The 26,169-nt window shown below is 36.2% G+C and overlaps 1 protein-coding gene and 2 non-coding genes across 3 annotated transcripts in view; 2 read left to right on the top strand and 1 right to left on the bottom strand.

Moving 5' to 3' along the window:
• Positions 1-3,023: 3,023 nt before the first annotated feature.
• On the top strand, positions 3,024-3,241 carry LOC148878352 (small nucleolar RNA Z112). Its single transcript, XR_016105974.1, has one exon. It is a non-coding gene; the product is annotated as a small nucleolar RNA Z112 (small nucleolar RNA).
• A 54-nt stretch (positions 3,242-3,295) lies between these two features.
• LOC148878351 (small nucleolar RNA snoR2/U65) lies at positions 3,296-3,449 on the top strand. Its single transcript, XR_016106008.1, has one exon. It is a non-coding gene; the product is annotated as a small nucleolar RNA snoR2/U65 (small nucleolar RNA).
• Positions 3,450-5,120: 1,671 nt separating this feature from the next.
• The window catches only part of LOC148878350 (Nodulin MtN21 /EamA-like transporter family protein), a 53,249-nt gene continuing 32,200 nt past the window's right edge, over positions 5,121-26,169 (bottom strand). Inside the window, exons 5-11 of the mRNA XM_088953356.1 lie at positions 13,229-13,288; positions 11,054-11,207; positions 10,551-10,617; positions 6,413-6,484; positions 6,234-6,299; positions 5,725-5,989; positions 5,121-5,450 (exon numbers count right to left, since the gene is read on the bottom strand). Of these exons, the coding sequence (XP_088809482.1) occupies positions 5,855-5,989; positions 6,234-6,299; positions 6,413-6,484; positions 10,551-10,617; positions 11,054-11,207; positions 13,229-13,288 (554 nt within the window). The 3' untranslated portion in view covers positions 5,121-5,450; positions 5,725-5,854. The remainder of the gene's footprint in view (positions 5,451-5,724; positions 5,990-6,233; positions 6,300-6,412; positions 6,485-10,550; positions 10,618-11,053; positions 11,208-13,228; positions 13,289-26,169) is intronic.

Genomic DNA, 26,169 nt, shown 5'->3' with positions numbered 1-26,169 from the left:
CCATTTAAGCCTGGTGACCCATTTGCCAAATCACTTATTGGGGTGGGGATGTTTGGTGAGATAGTATCCCCACAAGTGATTATTTTATTATAAATGACAATTTTAGCCCTTATTTCACCCACACATATAAACAATTTTAGCCCATGTGGACTCACTTGTGGAATGCCGCAAGGACCCCAATAAAAAAAAAATGAACAACAACAACAACAACAATAAGAATAATAATAATAATAAGTGAACAATAAAAATAAGGACAAATATTGAAGAGTACTTCTAAAAAGTACTTTCAATGAGCAATTTTCACAAAATACTTTCAAGAAGTACTTTTAGGGATCAGATTGGTAAAAAACATGTAAAACACATCACGAAATTGCAATGAAAAATTTTAAACAAGTAGGTTAATAATTAAAAAATAAAGAGCATAACAATGAAGCAAAATAAACTCACATAAATGAAGTGACCAAAAGAACGGAATAAGGATTTGAAAAATGGAAGCAAAATAAATTTACACATTCACCAATTATTTACATTAAAATTCCAAAAAAAATGAAGCAACATTTGGAATATGCAAGAACATAACAAAATAAACTCACACATTTACCAATTATTCACATTAAAATTCCAGAAAAAATGAAGCAAATTTTGGAATATGCAAGAACATAACAAAATAAATTCAAATAATTACATAATATTTCTATAATATTCAACAATAATGAGAAAAAATCATAGATGTTCATAACATGCATCATTTTTCAATTCATATAACTGAAAAATAAAAAAATGACTTTCAATAAAATATACAAGAAAAAAGATAAAAAAATAAAAACGACCAAAGTGGTAGGTGAGGGAGCCTTACCTATCGTCGCCAATGCATTTCAGGTAGGGTTTCAGTAGAAGATTTCAGATCTGGGACAATACATGCATGAAACGTCTCAAATCACAAAAAAAGTCAAAAAAAAAAAGGGAATGAAGATGATTGACTATAATTGAAAAAATGACCCACCCATTGGTCGATTTTTTGTATTCAAAGTTGCTATTGGTTGCCTTGTTTGAACTAGGCGAATGGAGAAGACAAGGGTTTTCTCCATTCACGGGGGTAGTTTGGGCATTATGAAATTTCGTAAGAGACTGGACTGTCCCATATTTTTTAAAGGAGCACTTGTTCAACGAGTGTTTAAAAAAGGCAAACTTGAACCCGCTTATTTGTTAAGTGCTTTTTTTTTTTGAAAAAGAGAATTTATACTGACTTCAAGGTTTAAAATTTCAATACGATATCATATCTTTGAAAAAAAGATAGGAAATTGGGCATCTCATCTTTTTTTCATACGTATCGAACCCATATCGGGGGTGTATCAGTAGTATATCAACGAAAAAAATACGGCCAAAAACCGAAAAAAAATAAAGGGGGAAAGCAAGCTTCTTTTCCTTGAAATAAGCTTTCTTTCACCCCCAAATGACTTTAAAACTCCAAACCTCATTCTTAGAGTACTAGATTTGCAAAAAAAATTGAAAGAAACAAGTTTGAATCGTTAACTTTTATTGAAGTTTTTTCAAAATTTGAAAAAATATGGAAAATATAGGTAATTTTTTAAAATTTTTATAATATATTGTGATTTCTTTTTTTCCTTGAATGTTTAAATTTATGTTGATCTACATTTCTTACATTCAAAATCACATTTTTTTTTGTGTTATCAGTAGATTTATGGAAATTTCATGGAGATATTTGGGGAAAATATAAATTAACAAAAAATTTGAAAATGTAATTTTTTCTCTGCCCTATAAAGACTAAGTATGTTTTAGATATACAGATTTATCTATCATATCCATAGAGCAAATGAAATTTATTCTTTATTTTTTTTTTATTTTTTATATTTTTAGAATTAAAAAATAAATAATAATTAATTATATTTTATCATTTGGTCATAACAATTGAACATATTATAATTCTATACCAATTTAAATTTCTTCTGAAATAATTATTTTTTATTTTTATATTTTTAGAATTAAAAAAATAATTAATTAATTATTTTTTTATCATTTAATCACAATGATGGAATATATTATAATTCTATGGATGATCTATCATCCACAAAGCAATTGAAATTTCTTCTTTAATAACTATTTTTTGAATATATATATATATATATATATATATATATATATATATAATGATTATTTATTTTTTATAATTTTTAAAAATAAATAATAAATAATAATTAATTAAATAATAAATAATTATTTCTTTTCACTTAGAAGTTGTGCCAATGCATGTTTTATGGTTAGATAGGAGAGTTGTTTTTTTCCCATCCCATAAATCATTAAAACTTAAGAATTATGATTTATAAATTATAGTTAAACATAGGATTTTTAATGAAATTATAATTAACTACAATATATTTCTTCATAAACCATTAAAATATATAATTTAATGTATATACACATCATTGAGGTGTTATATTTAGTATTGTTGATGTATTTTTATAATTTATTAAAGTATATATCGTGTTTTCAAATGTATTTATGCGTATCCCGATATGTTTCTTAAATTACCTTTCCGATTCACTTGACATTTCCGATACTTTAAACCTTATCTGACTTATTTATCAAACATATATAAGTGTTTTTTTTTTTCACTTAGGTCTCAGCACTTCTTATTAAATACTTATACCATAATTCCAGAGAACCTGGACCGGGCCCCAGCCCGGGCTATAGTCTTTATCAAGACTATCAGTTATCAGTTATCACAGCTAAGCCCGGGCGGACCGGCCCATGATTACCGGTAGATCATAACCCAACAACAAATCTCAAACGTCATCGGGACATCACGCTCGCATGCTTCTCTAACGCAGGCGAATTAGGGAGGGTTAGGGTCAGGGTTCACTTGAGGCCTTCAGGGTTGGAATCCATGTCTATACTCTATATAAGAGGATCCCCTCTCATTTCTTTCGTTCACTTCATCCCATTACAAATGCGAGGTGACTGGCGAGGTTATGTACTGAGAGAAAACTGAAATAAACAAATGGTTCCCGATGAGGAAGAAAGCCCTCGATAGGAAGTGTCGTACGACACTCCAAACAGCAGCGGCGCAGTCTCTTGTTTCCCGCATAAAACCAACGACTCTCCTCTGATTTGTTTCAATTTTATTGATTCGCTTTCTTAGGGTTCCGTTTGGTTTGTTGGGAATTGGGATTATTGGCTTGCGCCCGCTGTGCGTATGATTTGAAATGGGTCTCTGAGGGTTTTCATTTAATTCATTCATTCTTGTATTATCTTCTTTCTGTTGGATCTTTTGATAGGTCCGATGCCACGTCGCCGGTAGCGAAAATTTGCAAGCGATGCTATGATCGGACCTAAATCAAAACAATTTGTTGTTGTTTCGCTGCTGATAGGAACCTGTGGATCTGATATTAAGCCGTTCATCCACGGAGCCGATTTCTGCGATTACATTTTTTTTTCTGTTTTTCTTCCTTTTTACTAATCATGAATTAGTTGCGGAAGCCTGTGAGGAACTGAGGATACATATTAATTTATTAAGTTGGAATTACCGGCTGAATTTTCCTTTTTGAAGGAAAATTACTGAGTACTGTGGTGGTTCTGTACCCGCTGTGTTTGCATGTAATGCAAATAATTTGTATTTTGATAGTGCAAATGATTTGAGTGTAAATTTTGACTTATTTTTGTTTCAAAATTTAGCTTATTTTATTTGATTGCAGTACAAATGAAGTGAATTAAGACATGAGCCATAATAAAGTAAAAGTTCAAACAAACATTTTTTTCATTTGCACTTTTATGCACTTGCGTTAGTGCAAATAAAATTGCATTGCAACCAAAGCCTTAGGCTCAGTTTGGAAGAGTACAAAACTACAAATACAAATTTGTAGTGTAACCTTATATTTTGTATCATTTTATATGTATTTGTATTGTACATAATTGTATTTGTACTCTTTCCAAACTAAGCCTTACAATTTACTTCCTCATGGTGATATTAAACAAATTCAGTTCTTTTCATACTTTTGAGTATGGTATTTGTAGAAGCCTAGAAGGGAATGTCTAGGATCCGGGGAGTATTCAAGTAAGGGTGTCAACGGTATTTAAAAATCTGATTTTGAATTTGATATTTGACATAATCAAATCGAATTCGGATAATTTGAATATCTAATTAGTCGAATTCGGATATGATTCGATTTGATAAATATCCAAATTCGATGGATTATTTAATTCTTATATATGATATATAAAATATTTTATATAATTTGTATATATAAATAATTTATATATTTATATACTTTATATCAATAAGATATTTATTAATTATCTAAAATAATTAACTAATAAATCGAATATTCGAATATTTAATCAGATTCGAACTCAGATATTAATTTTCAATATCCGACGAATATCTAATCGAATTCGGATATCAGATTTCTAATTGGATTCGAATTCGAATATTGCCTGATCCGATTCAAATTCGATCCGTTTACACCCCTATATTCAAGTAGAAAGGTGCCCTTCAATCTTCATTTGTTATACCTTTAAAATACAGCTTTAGGTGCCCAACCCGTTTGGAACCATAGGATTTGCTACCAGAGCTTCTTTGGTGAGCAATAGTACAAGGGCTATGGATTTTGAGAATTGATAGAAAGAATTACATCTGTTGCGCTGGTTTACAAATTCCAACCCATCTCATTACCCCTTTGTGAAGCTTCAACTTTCATCCTATAGTAAATGGAGATAGTCAAGTGGCTACAATGTTGTTTGACCAGGGAGAATTTGGGTGGTGAATTTTCTATTAACAGGCTGATGTATGTCGTAGGAAACCGTTTTACAGAACAGATATCATATCCCTCTCTCCTAATCACATGGCAGGGAATCAAATGTGGGGCGAAATAACATGGTACAACATAAGTTCTAGAGAGACTGATTCATCAGTTGGACAGCCAGAGCTTGGGATGAACTACGAATTAGGTTATGGGTAGCAGCGGAAGTCAAAAGAAAAGCTTGAAAACTCACCAGAAAGGGTTAAATATAATCTTCCATGGTCATTTACCTCGTCTATGGGTGAGCTAAACTCTTATTCAAATTAATCTTTTCCATGCTTCAACCTTACAAGTCTGGAGAGATAACACAAGAACCTTGTAGATAGCATTTAAAACTTTTGATCTTTCAGCAGTCGAAAATTAAACGAGTCCCTTTACTTCAGAAGGCCTTCATAAACAAAGACTAAAAATGCTGCCTTGAAATTCTTACATGATCATCAAACCATATTTTGGAAATGCACTAGATAATTGCAGGAGGCTAGAGAGAGAGAGAGAGGACTAGGAACATAGACCTTGCCCCGTTAGTCCTTTCGTCTACAGCAAGAGCTTTGTTAGATAGCAATCCTTAGCAGCAACTCAGTTGTAAATTTGTTCAACAATTCCTAATCACATCATTGTCAAAACAACTGAATCCTGCAAAAGAAGAATTCTTTACATATCAGGGTTGGCATTGGCCGGTATCTCGAAGTGGTTTGACATTCTATAGTATAGCAATGATGCACACAAAATTTGCTAAATGGAAATAAGCTTAAGTTGCATATTAGACAATGTTTCTTAAATCATCTTTGTAAGTTTTCAGACATATATTCTAAGAAATTTCATAGCAAAAAGATTGCCAGGTTCCAATTTCTATTATCTAGAATATAAATGTTCTCATAAGAAGAAGCAGAGTAGTATTTCATGTTACCTTGACAAAAAGAATCAGTGAACACTTCTTAAAGAGGCTTCTGCAGCCAGCATAAATTAGCAACATCTTACAGGAAACCTTCATTCATTCTCTTGGATGCATGCTATTATACTGGAGTGTATGGAAACCTTCATTCATTCTCTTGCTCAGGTGCAAAAAACATGGTGCTACCCACTGAAATAAAGATAAGCAAACACCCAACAAGTCTACCAAAAGAGGGAGCTACCCATGATAAACCAATGCCCCAAATCTGTGATAGAAAGACCTGAAATATAGAAAATCACAATGATACAGTTCTTTAAGAATTCACTAAAAAAATAAAGTGAAATCAAGAGGGAAAACAAAGTGAATTATAGAGACACCGTCATATATTGTTGCTATGACGTGATGAAAAATCTTTTAGAAAAGGGAAATACAAGAAAAGAATATTTATGCAAACAAAAACGCTTTTTTTCCTACTTGCTGCTACAAAAACCCACTCAAAAGGAATAGGTTGATTTAAAGTATACCTCGATGTACTGGATATTTGTAACTTTGCTAGTTTTCTCAAGCTGAAGTGCACGTGCTAAAAGTACCTTCAATCAAGCAGACACGTCAACAAGGTCTCAACTCTTCAGTGACATTTGATACTGAATGAAATACTGGATATAAAACACTAACATATAATGGACAAGTACTAGATTTGTACCTGTGCAAGAAAAGCCAGTTCACCAAGCACAACCATGAAAATAAATGAATATAGTTCAGGCAGCACAAATTCCTGAAAAGAAGAAAGTGGATATTAGAGCGCGACTTGTAGGCCACATACTTCACAAAGAAATGTGAGGTTGGATTCCAACTCTGACTTTTATTCATTTAGGCTCAGTTTGGAAAGAGTACAAATACAAATATGTAGAGTACGGAACCTTCTATTTTGTATATATTTGCACTGTACATATTTGTATTTGTACTCCTTCCAAACTGAGCATTAGTGTTTTAAGATAATATAACTTCTAACATGGATGTATGATGCATTTACTTGATACAAGGCAGGCTAGGCAGTGGGAATGGGACAGCTAGGGTTGTTTCTCTGTTAAATTCTTTGCTGCTCATCTGAGCTGGGATGAAAATAATTCCTTTCCAGTTAAAGAGATGTGAGAGACCTCAATCCCTTCAAATATGACTTTCTTTATGTGGACTGCCATAATAGTCGGGTTTCAAACACATGATAAACTACTGTGTAGGTGTCTGGACCATTTATCCCTGATTGCGTTTTTTTGCTTATGCTCCAGAGGATGCAAATCATCTGTTTGTAACGAGCCAGTTTAGTGCTAGCCTTTGGGGAAACTTTCTTAAAATAATCAATGTAAGTTGGCTTAGTTGGATGGCATTTGAAAGGTTTATGTAGCAAGGGATGCCTTTTATGGAGCTCTATTCCAGGGGCACTCTATTAAGTGGTGTGGAAGGAATGTAATAGAAGAATATTTGATGAAAATTTTGCATCAGTGGAGGATGTTTTGAAGTATGTGAGCTCGAATTTGAATGAGGTCTCTCTCTCTCTCTCTCTCACTTAGTTGATGAGAGAGGCCAAGGAATATTTATATTAATTAAATGAGGTTAGTACAAGGAAAATGTATAATAAACAAGAAAGATGAAAACTGTACAATTTCTGAATGAGAACTTTCCTATTGCAATGTATTCTTGTAGTTCCTAGAGACTAGGTTGCCACTACTGTGATAGTTTCTTCTTGAATCAGATCCCTTGCCATGCAAGTTAAGGATACCCGAACTGTGATTCCATTTGAAGAATTGGGTACAGTTGCTAATTCGAGCACTGTATTTTTATCATGAAGATTGCTGTTGCATCTAGCGATTCATAGTTGTCTACCAGGAGTTTAGGGGAGCTGTCATACTGATTATTTTATCCATTGTGTTTTGTTTGGGTTTTCAATGGGGCATTGTAAATTTTATTGTTTTTTTCTTCTTTGGAAGGTGGGGAGGGTGGGAAACAGTTATACAGCTTCTCAATGTATAGGTCAAACAGTCTATTCCGTACATCCTCATATTGCCTTCTTCCATTGAAAGGCAATATGTGTGTATGCACATTTTTTGGAAGTCATCTCATTTGAAATTTGCCAGTCCATCTGTAGAGGAAAAAACTCTATAATCCTTGTTGGAAAGAAGCAGGAGATTGAGGGGTTTCTGCCTGATTAGAGTGGATTATATGCTTTGTTTTTTCTGGAGGGCTTCGGCCTTTCTTTAAGTGATGCAACTTAACTTGTTTGGTAACCATCGCACACAGTTCATCATTAAGTTAATACAGCCAAGTATCTTTTAATAATCTAAAGACATAATTAAAAAGAAACACAAGATAAATTATGTCAAACCATGACCCAAAAACTGTATACATAGTACTTATGGAGAATTTCTACCCTACTTGGAATTCCATCAAGAGTGTCAAGAGAAGTAATCTGGAATCTGTATCTAGGTTATTATAAGCATTAAACTATGATATTTATGAACTTTTATTGCATTTATAAGATATGACTATTGGTTGTATGTACATAATAAAGTTAATTTGGATATTAACAAATCACATGTTCTTGCCAAGCTTACCATTATTTATTCTCCTAATCTTCTCTCTCTCTCTCTCTCTGATAAATATCTCCTAATCTTCTCTTCTAACACAACAGTAATTCTTTTCAGAAGTTTTTAAGTTAAAACATGTATTTATGCCAAGGCCAAAATGGAACTATGGTCCCAATTCATTGTAAACATTTATGCTTCATTGTAAACATTTATGCTTCTCTCATGCAAATGGAAACATTTCCATTATTTCAATAGTTTCAAGCACGCTTGCACACACGCATATACTAAAATAAGGGAGTCTATCTTTTTTCTCCTTTTTTTTGAATTTTTTATTTTTAATTCCATGTCATTTTTGAAACAACCAATTAAAGACTCCCCTTTCCCCTTGAAAATCTTCCTAAAATCTCTCTCTTTCTCTCTCTCTCTCTCTCTCTCTCTCATTTCCAATCATCTAAATCATCTCCTCTCCTAAAGTTTATTCCTAAACTATCTCCCCCACCTAAAACTTCCTTCTAAAACGTCTCCTAATCCATCTCACATTCACATGCCCAATAAACTATATTCTAAAGTCTCTTTCCCACCCCTTATCTCTCTTATTCTCTAGCTATTTCTATCTCTATATCTCTCAACCTTCTAAATACATGCATTTAATTTTTCATCAATGTATTAAAATATTAATGTTTAATTTAATTTTTTTGAAAATAGTTAAATTTAAAACTTAAACTATGAAATAAGATGAGTAAAAATATCTAAAATACTAAGAAGAGAAAAAATAAATAATATAATAAGGGAAATAATAAACGAAAGTAATAAAATTTAATAATTAATTATAACAATTTTATAAGTATAAAGTAAAAAATTTTAATTTCAATTTCAAAATGATTAACATAAAAGAAAATTTAAAACAAATAACTTTTTTATAATTTTAATAATAATAATTGTTAAAATTAATTACAATAATATTATACTTAGAACATTATTAAAAATTTTAAACAGTAATAAGCGTATGATAATATCATAATTTAAATTACACATCAAGAACAATTTACAAAATAAATTAAAATTTAATAAAGTCAAAATTATTAATTTAAATTCAATTAATTTATTCATATCAATAATTTTGAAAAGTTTATTCGTATCAATTCAGAAATTTATTCATAAAATTTTGAAAAGTAATTTATTCATATCAACATTTGTACTAAGGATTTTTAACACATTCAAGTTTTTTCTTTCTATTTTTTTATTAATTTAGTTTTAAACGTCCCCTGTAAAGTGCCAACTAGTTGGTTGGTAAGGTCACCTGTTGGTTGTAGCGGAGGCTTATCATTGAATCCAGATTGCATTAGGGTTGGGGGGGAGGGGGGGGGGCTTTATGGGTTTGGGGGATGATCCCTCAATTTGTAGCCCCATGAAGCAACAACTTTTAAGCCTTCTCTGTACTTTGAGCTTTGCCAAAAAAAAAACAAAAAGAAAAAAATCTGACATCTTTTAGATTATCAATTAATAAAATTAATCAATTTTTTGATTATCCTGTGCATCGCGCAGGGCCCCCGCTAGTTATCCCCCTTTCCAGATCCACCAAAAACAAAAAGTTTTTAACTTACATGTAAAGTAAAATAAGGCTTTCGAATTTAGAGACTTCTATCATGTTGATGATGTAAGAAAGCATGCTAAGGAAAGAAAAAAATACATTCATAATTTACAAACAAATTAATCACATCTTCAACCGTCAACTGTCATTGCAAGCTTCAATGTCAATAAATAACAAATAAATAACTAACTGCTTGACTTTGAACATTCATTTTGAAACAACACTTCCATAGAATAAGCATAAAGTGGCAAAACTAAGAATGTATAAAATTAGAAACTGGGGCACTCTTACAGAGAGCCGGGAAATGGAATGAGAAGGCTTTATCATGTCTAGATATCAATTGCAGCTAAAAATAGGAATAGTCTGGTGCAAATTGAAGTTTCTACAAAGGGCAATGTAAGACCAATAAGGGTTTTCATTGTAGTCAGACAAGAACTGGTGATTCATCTGATGCAGAATATAACCATTAAAAGAGTGGAATAGCAAGATCAGATTAATCAGATGCATGTACACAGCCTTAAATAGCTTGGGCAGGGGTAGTTCAGTTTAGTTGCACTTTTTTATTGTACCTACAACTAACACATTTAGTATCCAGGTCTTGATTTATTTGAGAAAGTAAGGGTGCTAATGTATTACTACCATATTGAATTTCAACAATGTGAATATACCTGCAGCACAAAGGTACAAATTGCTGCAGCAGGAGTAGCCAATAAGCCAAATGAGAAAACAGTAACCCTGTGAATGGATTGAAACTATAATAAGATAACCAAATTCCTCAAATTTTGCAGTAATTATTCACATTACAAAACCAATCAAGCAGGTATACTATACTTTGTGAACAAGGAAGAAATTTCAGGACATTCTTGGTTCTCTATGGTAAGTGGTAGATAAAATGCATGTTCAAGTAAAAATCCTTTCAGTTCAGCTATTCTTTTTAAAAGTAGATATGATACTTTACTGAGAATTAAAAGAAAAAGGAAAAAAAAAAATTACAAGAAGTTGATGAAAGCTTATAACAAACAATGACATTGGAAGAGCTCTGATTCAATGTATAGACACTAGACTATACTGCCAAAATGTAGTGATAGTTTTAGCATGCAAGCTTCTTTATTTTTCCTGTCAGTAGCATGAAAATATTTTCTATTACAGAGATACAAGTGGATAATCTTACACAGGTTGATCAGATGCCTTCGCTCCGGCTCTTATAAGGCAATAGCTAATTCCACCAGTTATTGATGAAAACATGCCAACTAACAGTGCATATATAATTTCGCCTTCTCTACTGCTGTACGTATTGCTTGATTTCTCGCCATCAGCTAACTTTCCTGCATAGATCCATGCTAAGTATGTGGAATTCCAATAGAGAAGAAACATAAATCCATCCAAAATTTTCATTCTGAAGGGCATGAATTACCCCTCTTAACTGCAGATACCCTCTTAATATCAAGGATAATTGTAGATAATGCAATGAATTAGCTCTAAAAATTCACAACATACTATCAACATATGAATTCTTTGAACTGCATTTAACCTGATTGAATATCCTTGTCTTGTTAACTAAATGTAAATTACTAATACCATTTAAAAATTTAAAATGGAAATAAGTGACAATAATATTGCAGAATTATGGATCAAAAGCATGCAGTAAATTATATGATGCAGATTCACAAAGAACAAAAATAGGAAGGAGAAATTTCAAAAGTTAGAGAGTTTTTCAGATTGGACTACACAAGATACCAACCAGTGAAGCCCACAAGCCCAGCAGTCCCCCCTAGAAAAATCACCCATGTCATGCATCAGTTTATAGCAATATTTTTGATTATCATAGATTACTTGAAGGGTATGGGAAAACACCTACATCCATTGTGGATGGAAGAGGATATAGAAAGATATTTGACCTGTGTCATTCAAATGCAGTGGGTGGTTCATGTTTCAAGAATTAGGCATTATGAATAAGGCACTCCTGGGGAAATGGTTATGGAGATTCTATGGAGGAGTCAGCCATGTGGAAGAAAATCGGTGTGGCTAATGTGGACAAGCTCGTTTTGGATTGACATTTAAAGTGCTCAACTGATCTTATGGTGTTAGCCTTTGAAAAAGGAATCATGGAGGAATTTGGAGAGTAAAAGCCCTTTAGAGTTGGATTCTAGGATAATGCAAGACAGATTTGGCAAAGACAACTGGAGTGGTTTTGGCATTTTTTTTTTTTTGAGTTTTGTCCAAGACTATGGTGTCTCTTCTCAGGTCAGTCAATCCATTAAAGATTTCTTTTCTTCAAATGGTGGGTCAGTAGAGTCCAGTCTCCTATCTTTAGAAGGATTAGTTCCTTGCTGAATGAGGAAATTAATGAATGTTTTCTCCTGTTTCCAAAGCTTGAAGCTGCTCCAATCATTCCTGGTTGGAGAGAAGGGATCAGTTGGAAGAAGAAATCCAATGGCAAATTTACACTTTGCTCTTCAATGCGGCTCTTGCTAGTTGTAATCATGATGGGACATCCCTCCCAAGATTGACGCTTTCATGTGTATGGTTTTTCTTGAGAAGGCGCTTACAGTTGACCATGTTAAGAGTAGAGCCTTCCTACCTGAAACAATTGTTGTATGTTTAAAGGTGAACAACTAGTTTTATTTTGTCCCTCAACAACTCCTTTGTGGGAGTTATTTGGTTCCCTGTACTCTTGGATTTCTCCTCCACTGTTCCTAAGGTTATCCCTCCATGGTCATCCTTATAGATGGTTATAGGAGTTTTGTGCCATTTGCTGGTGTATTTGGGCATAAAGGGAGTTCCAGAATTTTAAATGACAAAAGGACAACTTTTACTCTGCTTTATGTGGACACTAACATCCTCATTATAGAATAGGTCCTAGTTTTAAAAGATTTTGAACATAGAGGGTGGTGTGTTGTACAGATTTTAGGGGCTCTAGCCCTTCTTAAATCATTATATGTGTATTGTTAATAAAAATCTCTGATTACCTATAAAAAATGCCCCAAAGAGAAAAAGTGCATAAATGTTAAGAAATGGTTTCATACCAATAAGCCGTTGGTATACATGGATGAAGAATCCATTTTTTAAAGAAAAGAAAAGCATACAATCCACAGGTTGAACCACTTAGAAATTGATCAAAAAAAAAGTTGAACCACTTAAAATCAACAGGATAGTATAGCATATTAGCATAACATAAAAGAATATAAAAAAATAAAACAAACATCAGGAAACATATGGAGGGGGGAAAAAAAAGAAAATTCAGCATGTAAACTAGGAACTGAAAATTGGAATTATATAACTGGTAATTTCTCGAATCAAAATGGTTTTCAAAATATACAAAAGAAGGGACTATTTATACTTGTACCTTGTTTAACAAGTATTGGTCGAAAAATGAACAGCAAGCCAAAGAAACTGCAAATCAGTCCTGATAAGTCAATGAGGTAGAAATGCCAATTATTCCATCCACACTAAATGCAAGTTTTATAAATTATTAAACAGGAAGAAAAAGAATCAAGATAAAATTTTGGCAGTTCCATATGTATGAAATACAGAGAAAGGGAAGAACAAACAGCAAAGCCTCATGCCAAAGAATAAATTCACTCTCTTAAGAACAAGGTAGATGATTTTTTTGTAAACACGAAAAGATTAACTAATGTACCAATGGCTTTTATAAGAAAAATCACTTTGGTGAATCTTAAAAGTATAATATCTCAAAATATAATAAAGGGGGAAGGAAGATTTATGCATCAGGCTATGTAAGACAGAAGGAATTGGTTTAAACTATCTAATATCTCTTTACATGAATGAATTGGACCAAAAACAGAAATCAAGGCCTACAGCAAGTAAAAATTAGAATATTTGAAAATGCATTTTTTTCTACAAAGATAACAATAAAGAACTAGTGACAACTAGAATTCATAAGAACATAAATCAATGAGAAATTTTGGTTCTCTTTCTCTGTCTTGGAACATAAATCAACGAGGTGGTGCTAAGCCCATTGAATCTTGGATGCCCCAATCTTGATGATTGCCTATGAGCTTGGATTTACAAAAGGGAAACATTTGCCAATGTGGTCAGAAATGGGTAAATCCAACCACATGATAGATGATAGCAGCTAGAATCCCTAGGCATTTTTTTGAGGTTTTAGTAGTTTATGTTTTATGTTTTAAATTAGTGTTATTGGGCCCAAGGCCCAACAGTTTAATGTTTTCTTTTATGTTATTGACAGCAGCTGCCCTATTAAGGGCATATTAGACATTGTATTTCGTTTTAATTAGTGAATATATAAGTTAATGAGTGGGGCAACCAGATCTATCATTGGCTTGTGGTGCGGCTAGATCTATCATTGGCTTCTCACATCTCTTCTCTCCAAGGAACCTTTCTTCTTCTTCTTCTTCTCTTTTATTTCTGTTACAAATCTGATTATATTTTCTGAATTTTCTACTTGGTATCAGAGCATTTTCTAAGGATTTTTGGGATTCTCCCATGCAACCCTAGATCAGCTGACTGCATTGTGAGATAGAGAGCTGATCAAAGACTTCAAAAGGGACTAGTTTTTGGACTTTTTGGTGGATCTAGAACCCTGTGTCTGATCTTGGGTTGATCATTGAAATCAGGAAAAAATGGAGAAGGAACAATCCTGATTGTAGTAGGATTCTTTGTTTTTGACCAAGTCTTTTGCAATCTTTGACGTTTTCTGAACGGGATGATTCAGTTTTTGGAGTTTTCTGAGACCTTTGGAGGGAGCAGCAACCTTCTCTTGTTTCTACCGGCTCCTGGGAAGACAAAAATCTCTCTAAGTGAAGTTTTTTTGCTATTAAAAGATTTTTTGAGGTTTCCAAAGGGGATCAATCTGTTTCGAGGAGTGTTTCCTTGTTTATGGTTGAAGTTCTAGTTGTTCTAGGAACTATGGAGGGTAGTGAAGTAGAACACAAATCTACCGGTGACATGGGACTAGGTGTAGGCAGTGCTAGTGATTCTTTTGCAACAAGTACCACCACTACAATTAAGTTGGATGGTACAAATTATTTGGAGTGGTCACAATCAGCCAAGATGGCATTGGTGCTTGTGGAAAATTGGGGTATGTAGCTGGTGAAGAAAAGAAACTTGAGACCAACTCTTTCCAGAGGGTGCAGGAGAACTACATGGTGATGACTTGGCTTTCTAATTCTATGTTATCCCATATAAGCAAGAATTTTCTATGGGCTAATACAACTAAGGTAATTTGGGATGGAGTTGCAGAGACCTACTCACGGGGTGAGAATATTGTTAGGGTTTACCAGTTGAGAAATCAAGTGATTGGTACACAGCAGGGAGATAAACCTATTGCAGTCTAGTTTTTTAGCTCTTAAAACCTTGTAGTAGGAGATGGACCATTTGGAGATTGTGGTTTGGGAGATACGGAGGATGCTACTACTTACTAGAAGCTGGTAGAAAAGAATAAGGTGTTTGAGTTCCTATTAAGACTTAATACTGAATATGACATTGCACGACAATATGTTCTTTCCTGTGATAGTGTAACTCTTTCTCAAGCATATTCTTTTGTGTCTGGAGAAGAGAGTAGGAGGAATGTTATGTTGATCAGTCTAAGCATTGAGTAGTCGGCTATGGTTAGCATGATAAAACCTAAGCCTGGTGGGGACAAGGGTGGTAGTGAAAGTAAGAAGGAGGACAATAAGGATTTGGCCTGTAACTATTGTAAGAAGCCTAAACATACCAAAGACACTTGTTGGAAGCTTCACCCACATCTTATACCAGTTTGGCTTAAGTAGAAAGGTTTGGACAATCCATTTTAATAAAATCTGTAAAAGAAAGAAGAAATGAAAGAGGAGAAAAGGTTTCAGCTAAGAAAGAGAGAGATGAGAGATAGAAGAGAATAGGAGAAGCTCAGAATTAGGTTTGGCCACCCCTTTCATTAGATTATATACTCATAAATAAAAGAGAGTACAAAAACAAGTATGCTCTTAGTAAGTCGGCTACTTGTTGAGAACTTAAAAATACTCTTAACTTAAAACACAAACTAATGGGCCTAAGGCCCAATAACTCCCTAACTATGCTATGTAAATAAAAAACATGTTAATCATCCCAAAACTCAACACTCCCCCTCAAGTTGGGAATAAATGTCACACATTCCAAACTTGCATAGATCATGTTCTAGCTTGTTTCTTGCACTCCTTTTGTAAGAACATCAGCAAGCTGCAAGATAGATGCAACATATGGCAAGCATACTTCTCTGGATGTCACCATTTCCCTTATAAAGTGTCTATCCACTTCTATATGTTTCATCCTATCATGTTGAACTAGGTTGTGGGCAATGTTAATTGCTGCCTGATTGTCACAATATAGCATCATAGGTTCTTCAGCCTCAATTCCAATCTCCCCTAACAAGGAACGAATCCAGAGGAGCTCTGAAACACCATGTGCCATGGCTCTATATTCAGCTTCTACACTTGACCTAGCCACAACTGTCTGTTTCTTACTCTTCCGCGAAACTAAATTACCTCCAACAAGATTACAAACTCCTGATGTAGATCTCCTGTCATCTAGGCACCCTACCAAATCAGCATTTGTGTAAGCCTCTAACTTCATCTGTCCAAGGTCAACAGACAATATGCCTCTACTTGGGTGTCCCTTCGATAAGAAAATATCCTGTCAATAGCCTCCCAATGCTGAACTTGTGAAGCATGCATGTATTGACTCACTACATAAGAGATGTCTAGTCGTGTCATACATAAGTATAGCAACTACCCCACTAACCTCTGATATCTTCCAACATCCTTCACTAGTTCACCCTCTGTAGCATTTATCCTATGGTTCTGATCAATAGGTGTATCAACCAACGTTTTAAAACACAGAAGCGTGATGCAAGGTGTTCCATTACCTAGAGGCGTGAGGCGTAGTTCAAAATGCAAGAGGCATAAGCCTCCTTAAGAGGAGGGGGGTTAGGAGGAGGAAGGGGGGGAGGATGAAGAGGAAGGGGGCAAACCACTTTCTTTCCCCTTATCTTTTCTTCTCTTCCCTTTCCTTTTCTTTTCTTTCATTTTCTTTTTTTTCTTCTCTTTCTTTTTCTTTCCCTTCCCTTTGTTTTCTTTTCATTTTTTCATTTTTCATTTTTTTTGTCTTTTTATATAAGATGTGCATGAGGTGAATGAGGCATACGCCTCTAGCACGCCTCATGAAAAAAGCGCATGTGGTATACACCTCAAGGTGTTTTGGGAGCGCCTCACCTAGAGGCGCACCTCTAGGCATATGCCTCCCACGCCTTTTAAAACATTGGTATCAGCTGCCTTTGCCCCAAGCTTTCCTGTCTCCTATAGTAGATCTAGAACATACTTGGGGCAAAGGCAGCTGATACCAATGTTTTAAAAGATCCCATGCTTGGACCTTGCCACTTCAATGCCCAGAAAGTACTTCAGCTCCCCAAGATCCTTAATCTCAAACTCTTTGTGTAGATTCTTCTTCACGGTATCAATCCCACTCAAATCATTTCCTGTAACTACAATGCCATCAGCATACATTATCAAAACTGGCACCAATGACCCCCTCCTCTTCACAAAAAGAGTATGATCTGATTGAGTTTGAGTATAGCCAAATATAACCAATGCACGACTAAATCTATCAAACCAAGCTCTAGGTGATTGCTTTAAACCATATAGGGACTTCTTCAACCTGCATAGATAGAAGAATCCAAACTGAACTCATCTTTTCCATTGGTGCAAAAGTTTTCAAGTAATCTATGCCATAAGTATGAGTATACCCTTTTGCAAATAGCATCGCCTTGTACCTTTCTATACTCCCATCAGCCTTGCACTTCACTGTATAAACTCATCGCCTTGAACCTTTTGCCACTGCTTTCATTTCCTTCTACATAGCCATCTTCATTCAAGTTTAGAGAGAACCTCACTAACACTCATGGGTATAGACACAGTCAAGGGAGGAAAGGAAGGCTTGGTGGGAAGGGGATAATCCACTGTAGGAAATATAGTGTAAGATGTAATTAGTGCACTTCCTCTTCCCTTTTCTAAGGGAAATAGGGAGATCAAGGTCATCTACAATGGCGTTAGGAGCAAGGGTGGTAGTATCAATAAGAACTAAACCATCAAGGGGAACAAGAGGCATACCTGGGTCTGTGTCAGTCGAACTTGGAATCTCCGATGAGCTAATAGGGAGTGACGTGGGTTCCTCTACTATGGAATCAACCTCCCTATGCTGTCGTAGGCGCTGTCGTTTAAAACACTGAGAGACAAGACACAATGGAGGTGGCAAAGTGGGTGAGATAGGTAGGTTAGACAAAGGAGTTGGAATAGGAAGTGGTATAGATTGCTCACTTCCTTCTCCAAAACACTCCCCTTGAAAAGAAAGGTGTGGGCTCAAAAAAGGTGACATCCATAGTAACATACCGACTCTCGGAGACTGGATCATAACAACAATGCCCCTTCTGATTTCCTACATACCCAAGGAAGACACACTTCTTTGCCTTAGGATCCGGCTTTGAGCGATGAGGACCAAGAACATGGACAAAGCATACACATCCAAACACCCCTAGAGGAATATGGAATGTCTCCCCCTCAGGAAAAGGAAGGCTGAACGGAGTGCTATATCCAAGAACACAAGAAGGCACCCGATTAATCAAAATCACTGCTAATAAGAACTGCATCACCCAAAAAACGAACCGGAACTGCAAAGCTCAACATCATGCTTCTTGCTACTTCCACAATATGTTTGTTCTTCCTTTCTGCTACACCATTCTGTTGTGGAGTATATGTACAAATGCTTTGATGGATAATTCCATGCTTCAATAGGTTTAATGACAAGTTTTTTTTTCAAAGTTTTCCCTGGCATTGTCAGATCTAAACACTTTCACTCATACCCCAAATTATGTCAACAACATCTGGTGGAATTGTTGAACCAAAGACGGTACCTCATCATAGGATCTCATCAAATATATCCAAGAGTACCGAGAATAATTATCCACAAATAGAAGAAAATACCGATAGCCACCCATAGAGGAAACATGGTGTGGCCCCCACACATCAGTATGAACAATATAAAAACTAGAAGAACATCTTTTATTACTTACTTTAAAGGAATGTCTACAATGATTTCCAAGTTGACAGCCCTCACACTCCAAACTGGACAAATTGACAGACTCGAACAATTTGAGAAACAAAAAACGCAAAGAAGCAAAAGACAAATGTCCTAACTGATTATGCCAAAGCATAATATACCCACTAACTCTAACTCAATACTCTTGCTGACATGATTACTCTAATGACTGAGGAAGCACATCAAGAAGATAGATTCCATTCACCTCACGACCACTCCCAATCGTTCTCTTTGATTCTAGATCCTACAAAACACAATGACCAAGGGTAAAAATCACAGAACAGTTCAAATTCTTTGTCAAGATACTAATAGATAAAAGATTAGTGCTCAGTCTAGGAACATGAAGGACAAAAGGTAGGGTAATGGTATCAGATATCTTAACATATCCTTTCCTAGCAATGGGAACATGTGATCCATCAGCTATGGAAACTCTTATCTCTGCTAGAAAAGAGGTGGTATGAAGTGAAAATGGTGGAAATGTTGGTCATATGTTCTAAGGCTCCCGAGTCTATAATCTAGGGAGGTCCCCCTTTACTTGTAGTGGATACATAATTTGTAGTGGCATGTGAACTACTTGTGGGTGCAAACAAGGTAGAATGACTACCTTCTGATCCACCTGCACCTTGCTGTCTACTTGATAATGAGTTAGAACTGGTTGTACCCTTTTGATTCAGGAACTGCCCATATCTCCCCAATTAGGCCCTCACTGTAGCTACTGCAACGGATTCTAGAGAGGTTGTAGTAGATGGCCCTGATAAATCACCAGTCACTGCCATATTCACATTTCCCTTCTTATTTCTGAGTCAGCTTGCTACAAGGTGTGGGTAAAGCTTCCAATAGGTATCTCTGGTATGTTTGGGTTTCTTACAGTAGTCGCAGATCAGATCCCTTTTGTCCTTCCTCGGTTCATTTCCACCCTTGTCCCCACTTGGCTTAGGCTTCACCATGCTAACCATAGTTGATTGCTCAAGGCCTGGGTTCCTCATCATCACATTCCTCCTACTCTCCTCTCTAGACACAAAGACATATGCTTGAGTGAGAGTTACACTGTCTCGGAAAAGAATATGTTGTCGTGCAATAACATACTCAGGGTTAAGTCCAGCTAAAAACTCAAAAAACCCTATTCTTTTTTACCAACTTCTGGTAAGTTGTTGCATCTTTGCTACTTTCCCAAACCACAGTCTCCAAATGATCTATCTCCTACCATAAGGTTTTTAGGGCTGAAAAAAAAATATCAACAGACTTATCTCCATGCCTAGTAGCAATCACCTAGTTTATCAACCGATAGGTTCTAGCAACATTTTCATTCTATGAATAGGTTTTTGCTACTCCATCCCAAATCTCCTTAGCTGTGTTAGCCCATAAAAAGTTCTTATATGGAGCAACATGGAATTATACAGCCAAGTCATCACCATGTAGTTCTCTTGTACCCATCGGGAATTGTTAGTTTCGGGTTTCTTTTCCTCAATGGTGACATACCCCAACTTCCCACAAGCACCAATGGTCATCTTTGCAGATTGTGACCATTCTAAGTAGTTTGTACCATCCAACTTGACTGTAGTGATGGTTCCGGCCCTAAAGAGGTCTCCAGCACCTCCTCCCCCCGAATCTCATTTCTCTTGAAAATTTGTTTCCAACTCCACAACCCTCTATAACTCTCAGAATAGGTTAGGAAATCAATGAGATGAAAAAGAAGGTATTTATCTCCTTTAGAAACCTCAAATACCCTCTTGGAACCCTAGAAGCCCCTTCCTCCAAAGATTCCTTTTTCCGTATGAATGGGAGAAGAGAGAGAAGAGGCTGTCACTCCCTCCAAAGATTGCAAAAGAGGCTAGGACTTGAACCGCCCCCTTCAAAAAACCTCAAGGAACCCTAGAAAACTAGAGTGCCACTTCCTAGGTCAAAATTGAAGTCCTACTAAAACAAGACTCTCCCCTATTGCGGAAAAACCCAAGAAAACAGATTCGAATGGCACCCAAACTGAAAGTAAAAGTAGAGATAAAGAGAAACAAGCACAGAGAACATACACAGATTTATGTGATTCGGCTTATAGCCTATGTCCACAGGCGAAGGAGGAATAGAAATCCACTATGAAGTTGGCAATAGAGAAATCTACAAACATAACATCCCCCTTTCTTCAATTATTCCTGATTTTGGTGTAAAACCCTAGACCAACTACAAGGGATTGCAGTTCCACCAAAAAATCCAAAAACTGGGCTTACCTAAAGTCTTTGGTCAGCCCTTTACCTTATCATGCAGTTGGCCGATCTAGGCTGCACGGTGGAGCAGCTCAAGAAATGTTTAAACTTGCTCTGATACCAAGTAGAAAGGTTTGGACAACCTGTTTTGATATAAAAGCTGTAAAAGAAAGAAGAAAGAGGAGAAAATGTTTCAGCTAAGAAAGAGAGAGATAAGAGGTAGAAGAGAATGGGAGAAGCTCAGAATTAGGTCTGGCCGCCCCTTTCATTAGATTATATATACTCATAAATAAAAGAGAGTACAAAGACAAGTATGCCCTTAGTAAATTGGCTACTTGTGAGAACTTAAAAACACTCTTAACTTAAAACATAAACTAATGGGACTAAGGCAAACTCCCTAACTATGCTATGTAAATAAAAAAACATGTTATATCAGCCCAAAACTCAACAACTTAGAAATAAGAAGGGGAATGCTAATATGATAGTGATTAGAGAGCCATTTGGACCTCTAACACCAGCCTCTATAGAGTCAGTTGCAATGGTCGCAATTAAGGCTGAGTTGGAGAAATATGAGCAGTATTTGAGCCAAAGATATACAATTGGCTCCAATTATTCATTGGGTGGACAGCGAGGCGCAAATAAGTCTAGAGCTAGTCATACTACTTCATTTGCTCATACAAGTAGTTCATATCCTACTGCAAATTATATCTCCACTACAAGGGGGACCTCCCTGGATTATAGACTCAGGAGCCTCAGAACATATGACCGACATTCCCACACTTTTTTCTTCCTACCACCTATGCTTTGGTTTAGATAGAACCTCTATAGCTGATTGTTCCTATGTTCCCATTGATAGGAAGGGGTCGGTCAAAGTAACTAATACCATTTTTTTATCAATAACACAATTCATTAATTATCACAATAATTACAAAGAAGAAGACAAACTTTCTTATCTTCCAACTGCATTATGAGCCCCAAGAGAAGAAACAAGAGAGAAAGAGAGAACATAAGAAGAGAAAAATTAAATTACATCTGTGCCCAAAACATGACATCCCTGTCCACCCCTTGTTTAGCTAACCCATCAGCAAAAGAATTAGCTGATCTTTTTATCCAACTGATTTTAACTTCCATTTCTGAACCAGCCATCTGAATTTCCTCTTCAAGTTACTATAACTCCATAAACCACTCTCTTCTTTGTTCAGCCACCCAACCACCACCTCCGAGTCTCCTTCAATTATAAGTTTTCTAATATTCATCTCCCTAGTTTTCTGGAAACCTTCCATAACTGTATGGATCTCAGCTCCGAGAGAGTCACCCACTCCAACTGGGACTGAGAACATGGCAGAAACGACCCCATTCTCATCCCTGAAGACACCCCCAATCCCTAATTGCCCGGGGTTCTCTATGCTACTACCATCAAAGTTTAGTTTTATGAAGCCCATAGGTGGGGGAGTTCAAAGACACACTCACCCCAACTGTAGTCTGGGTACAGCTAGCAATCTCACCCCACTTCCTTGGCATATCATCCAATGTGTATTCTGTGAAAAGCTCTAGGGACTTCATCCACTGAACAACCCTTATGTGGATCAGGGCCCTCAACTCTTCAGCACCTCTCTCTACATCAGAGAAAATTCTAGAATTTCTTTCTTCCCACAAAGACCAGCATACTGCTGCCCTCAGTCCTCTCCACATAGTCCTTCCCCTTTTCATACGCCACCTAAAAAAAGAAGGATAAAAAAGGCCTTGCAAATTCAAAGGAGGAATCCAAGTACACCCAAAAAGAGAGAAAGCCCACTCCCAAATAGACTTTGCAAAATGGCAAGACACCAGAAGATGAAAACTGGTCTCCCCATCAGCTTTACAAAGAACACACCAACGAGGGGACAAACAAGTATTGGGTCTCTTCTTTTGGAGCAGATCACCCATGTTGATTCTTTCCAAAAAGGCTTCCTAACAAAAACTACCAACCTTAGGAGGGATTGGCCTGCACCAAGCCTCATTAACAGGGAAAGGGGGGTTACAGGATTGGTAGGTTGGCTTAGTACTTTAAAGAAGGAGGCATAAGAGAAAGAACCAGTAGGGGTGGGGGTCCAGATTCTGGAGTCATCCTTAAAAGGGTCCAAGAAAATATTATCAAGAATAGAGAGGAGACATGAGATACTATCTAGGTCTGAGCCTCTCATAGCCCTTCTCAGACCCAAATTCCAACAAAATACAGAAATGAAAGAGAATGGGGTCAAAAAAGAGGAAACTAGCTCATTTTTAAAATCAGAGAGAGCATACAAAGAAGGAAACTGGTTCTTAAGAAGTGCATTCCCCACCCACGTTTGTTCCCGAAATTTTATGGAGTTGCCTGAGTTCAAATCATACCTGATAAGAGGGGAGAAAACTAGTAATAAGTCATGAATGGTTTTCCAAGGCGAGGCACTTGTGGTCCTAGCCAGAATTCCAACATCCCATCTGTTTAGCTCCAACCCATGCATGCTTACCACTATTTTGGCCCATAGTTTATCCTTCTCTAGTGGGAATCTCCACAACCATTTCCCCTAGAGTGCCAAATTCCTTTCTCTAATATTCCCAAGCCCTAACCCACCATTGTTTTTACTCCTAGTCACCACCTTCCAGCTTACCCTATGGTCCCTCTTCTCCTCTCCCGACTACCAAAGGAAGTCTCTCATCATGTTTTCCAATTTATTAGCAACCTTTATTGGGATTTTGAACACTGAAAGGAAATAGATGGGTAAATTTGCTAGAGTGGCCTTAATCGGTATTGTCCTACCTCTAGGAGAAAGATAATTTTTTTTCCAAGCTACAAGTCTCTTCTCGAATCTTTCCACCACTGGATTCTAGAAACTCTCCCTCTTTGGATTGTCACCCAATGGCAATCCCAAGTAGTTCAATGGCCATCCTGAGGCCACACACCCTAACACTTCTACACTTTCCCTAGTTTCTTGCTCCTCCAAATTCACACCCACTACACAACTCTTCTCAAAGTTCACCTTCAAATTTGGCATTCGTTCGAAAAGTAGTACCACCAATTTCATATTCCTAATATACCCCAAGTTTCCTCCTTCATAGAACAAAATCGTGTCATCTGCAAACTGTAGGTGGGTGAGCGGGGTTTCCTCCCTTCCAACTCTTCATCCTCTAATGAGACCCCTAGAGTCAACTCTGTGAATCAATCTCCCCAAAACATCAGCAATCAATGTGAACAAGAAAGGAGAGAGGGGGTCCCCCTTGTCTTATACCCCTAATAGCTGGAAAGAAATCAACCATTGCCCCATTCACTAGTACAAAATAATGACAATTCCGAACACAGACCATAATCCACTTGCACCATCCATCCCCAAATCCAAATTTGGACATGACTCTCCTCAAAAAGTCCCAACCTACCAAGTCATAAGCCTTTTCCAAATTCAGCTTACATACCACTCCCTTCTTCCTATCCTTTCTGAAATGCTCAACACTCTCATTAGCAATTAGGATTTGGTCGGTAATTTCTCTTCCACTCACAAAGGCTTCTTGATTTGGTGTAATGATATCTAGCAATACTTCCTTCAATCTCAAAGACAACACCTTAGATAGGATCTTATACAAACTATTTATCAAGCTGATTGGCCTAAAGTCCTTTGGGTGGGATGCATCTTTCTTTTTCGAAACCACAACTAAAAAGGTGGAATTCACATCCGGGTTAACCACTCCTCTCCTATGAAATTCCTCAAACACCAACAACAGATCATCTTTCAAAGTATCCCAACAATCTTGATAAAAAGCCATTGCGACCTGGAGCTTTTGTTCTATCCATTGAGAAGACAGCCTCCTTAATTTCTTCCAACTCAAACCTTCTTTCCAATCTTCTCCTATTATCAACCCGCACATCTGGCCAGTCCAAGCCTTCCAACCACACCCCCTACTCACAGGCCTCCTTAAGATAGATTTAAAATGTCCTACAAAGGCCCCTGCAATCTCAACTTGTTGTGTAAACTCAACTCCATCCACCTCCAGTTTGGAAATAAAATTTCTCCTTCTCCTTCCATTAGCCATAGAATGAAAAAACCTAGTATTCCTATCCCCCTCTTGCATCTAGATTTTTGCCTCCAACTTATTTCCTCCTTATGTAGGAAGTCCTCTAACTGTCTTCTCAGACTTCTTCTTTGCTCCTTGTCTGCCTCCCCAAACTCTTCCCTCTCTTCCTTCACATCTAAACTCACAATTTGGTCCATCAAAGTTCTCTTTCTATCTTCAATCCTTCCAAACTCCAGTTGATTCCATTCCTTGATCTTTTCTTTCAGAAATTGTAAGTAACCAAAGAGGATGATTGGGAGTAGTTGTGAGGTGAATGGAATCTACATACTCGATGCGTTTCCTAGTTACCAAAGTCATCATGTTAGTAACAGGAGTAATGAGTTAAGAGTTAGTGGGTTAGATTGTGCTTTGGCATAATTGGTAAGGGCATCTCTCTCAGTGATTTAAAAGGCACGCCTAAGGTGCACCTAGGCATGTGCCTGGTGTGCCTTATGCTTCAGCCCAGGTGTATGCCTTTTGAAAATCTGTGCATTTTTTTCTGTTTTTTTCTTGTGTTTAGCAGCTAGGTCGGGGTCTGCACCCTTGGACCCTGACCAAGCCCCTCGAGGCAGGCCCAAATAAATCCATATTAGGGTCACAAATTCTTAATCCCTATAAAAAAGAAAGGTATAACTTTAATCGTCTTTTAAAAATATCTTTTATAAGGATGAATGAATAAGTAACATTAGAAAATATTGGGTTTTCGGAGCATTAGCTATTTGAAGTAATGCAATTGAGAAAAAAATAGAGTAAGAGCCTACATGCTTAAATATGTTTTATATGTTACACTTGATTTTATTTTTAAATTTTCATTTTAAATATGTTTTACATGTTATGTTTATGTATTTTAATTTGAGATAATAGGTTTAAAATTTAAGTTTATATTTTTAGTTAATAATTTGTTTAATATTTTTATAGTTTACATTTTTTGAATTTT

The sequence above is a fragment of the Nelumbo lutea genome, chromosome 1 (assembly GCF_056320005.1).
Source record: "Nelumbo lutea isolate HS-2025 chromosome 1, American lotus-T2T, whole genome shotgun sequence".
Classification (NCBI taxonomy): Eukaryota; Viridiplantae; Streptophyta; class Magnoliopsida; order Proteales; family Nelumbonaceae; genus Nelumbo; species Nelumbo lutea.
This window is presented reverse-complemented; position numbering and strand designations above follow the sequence as displayed.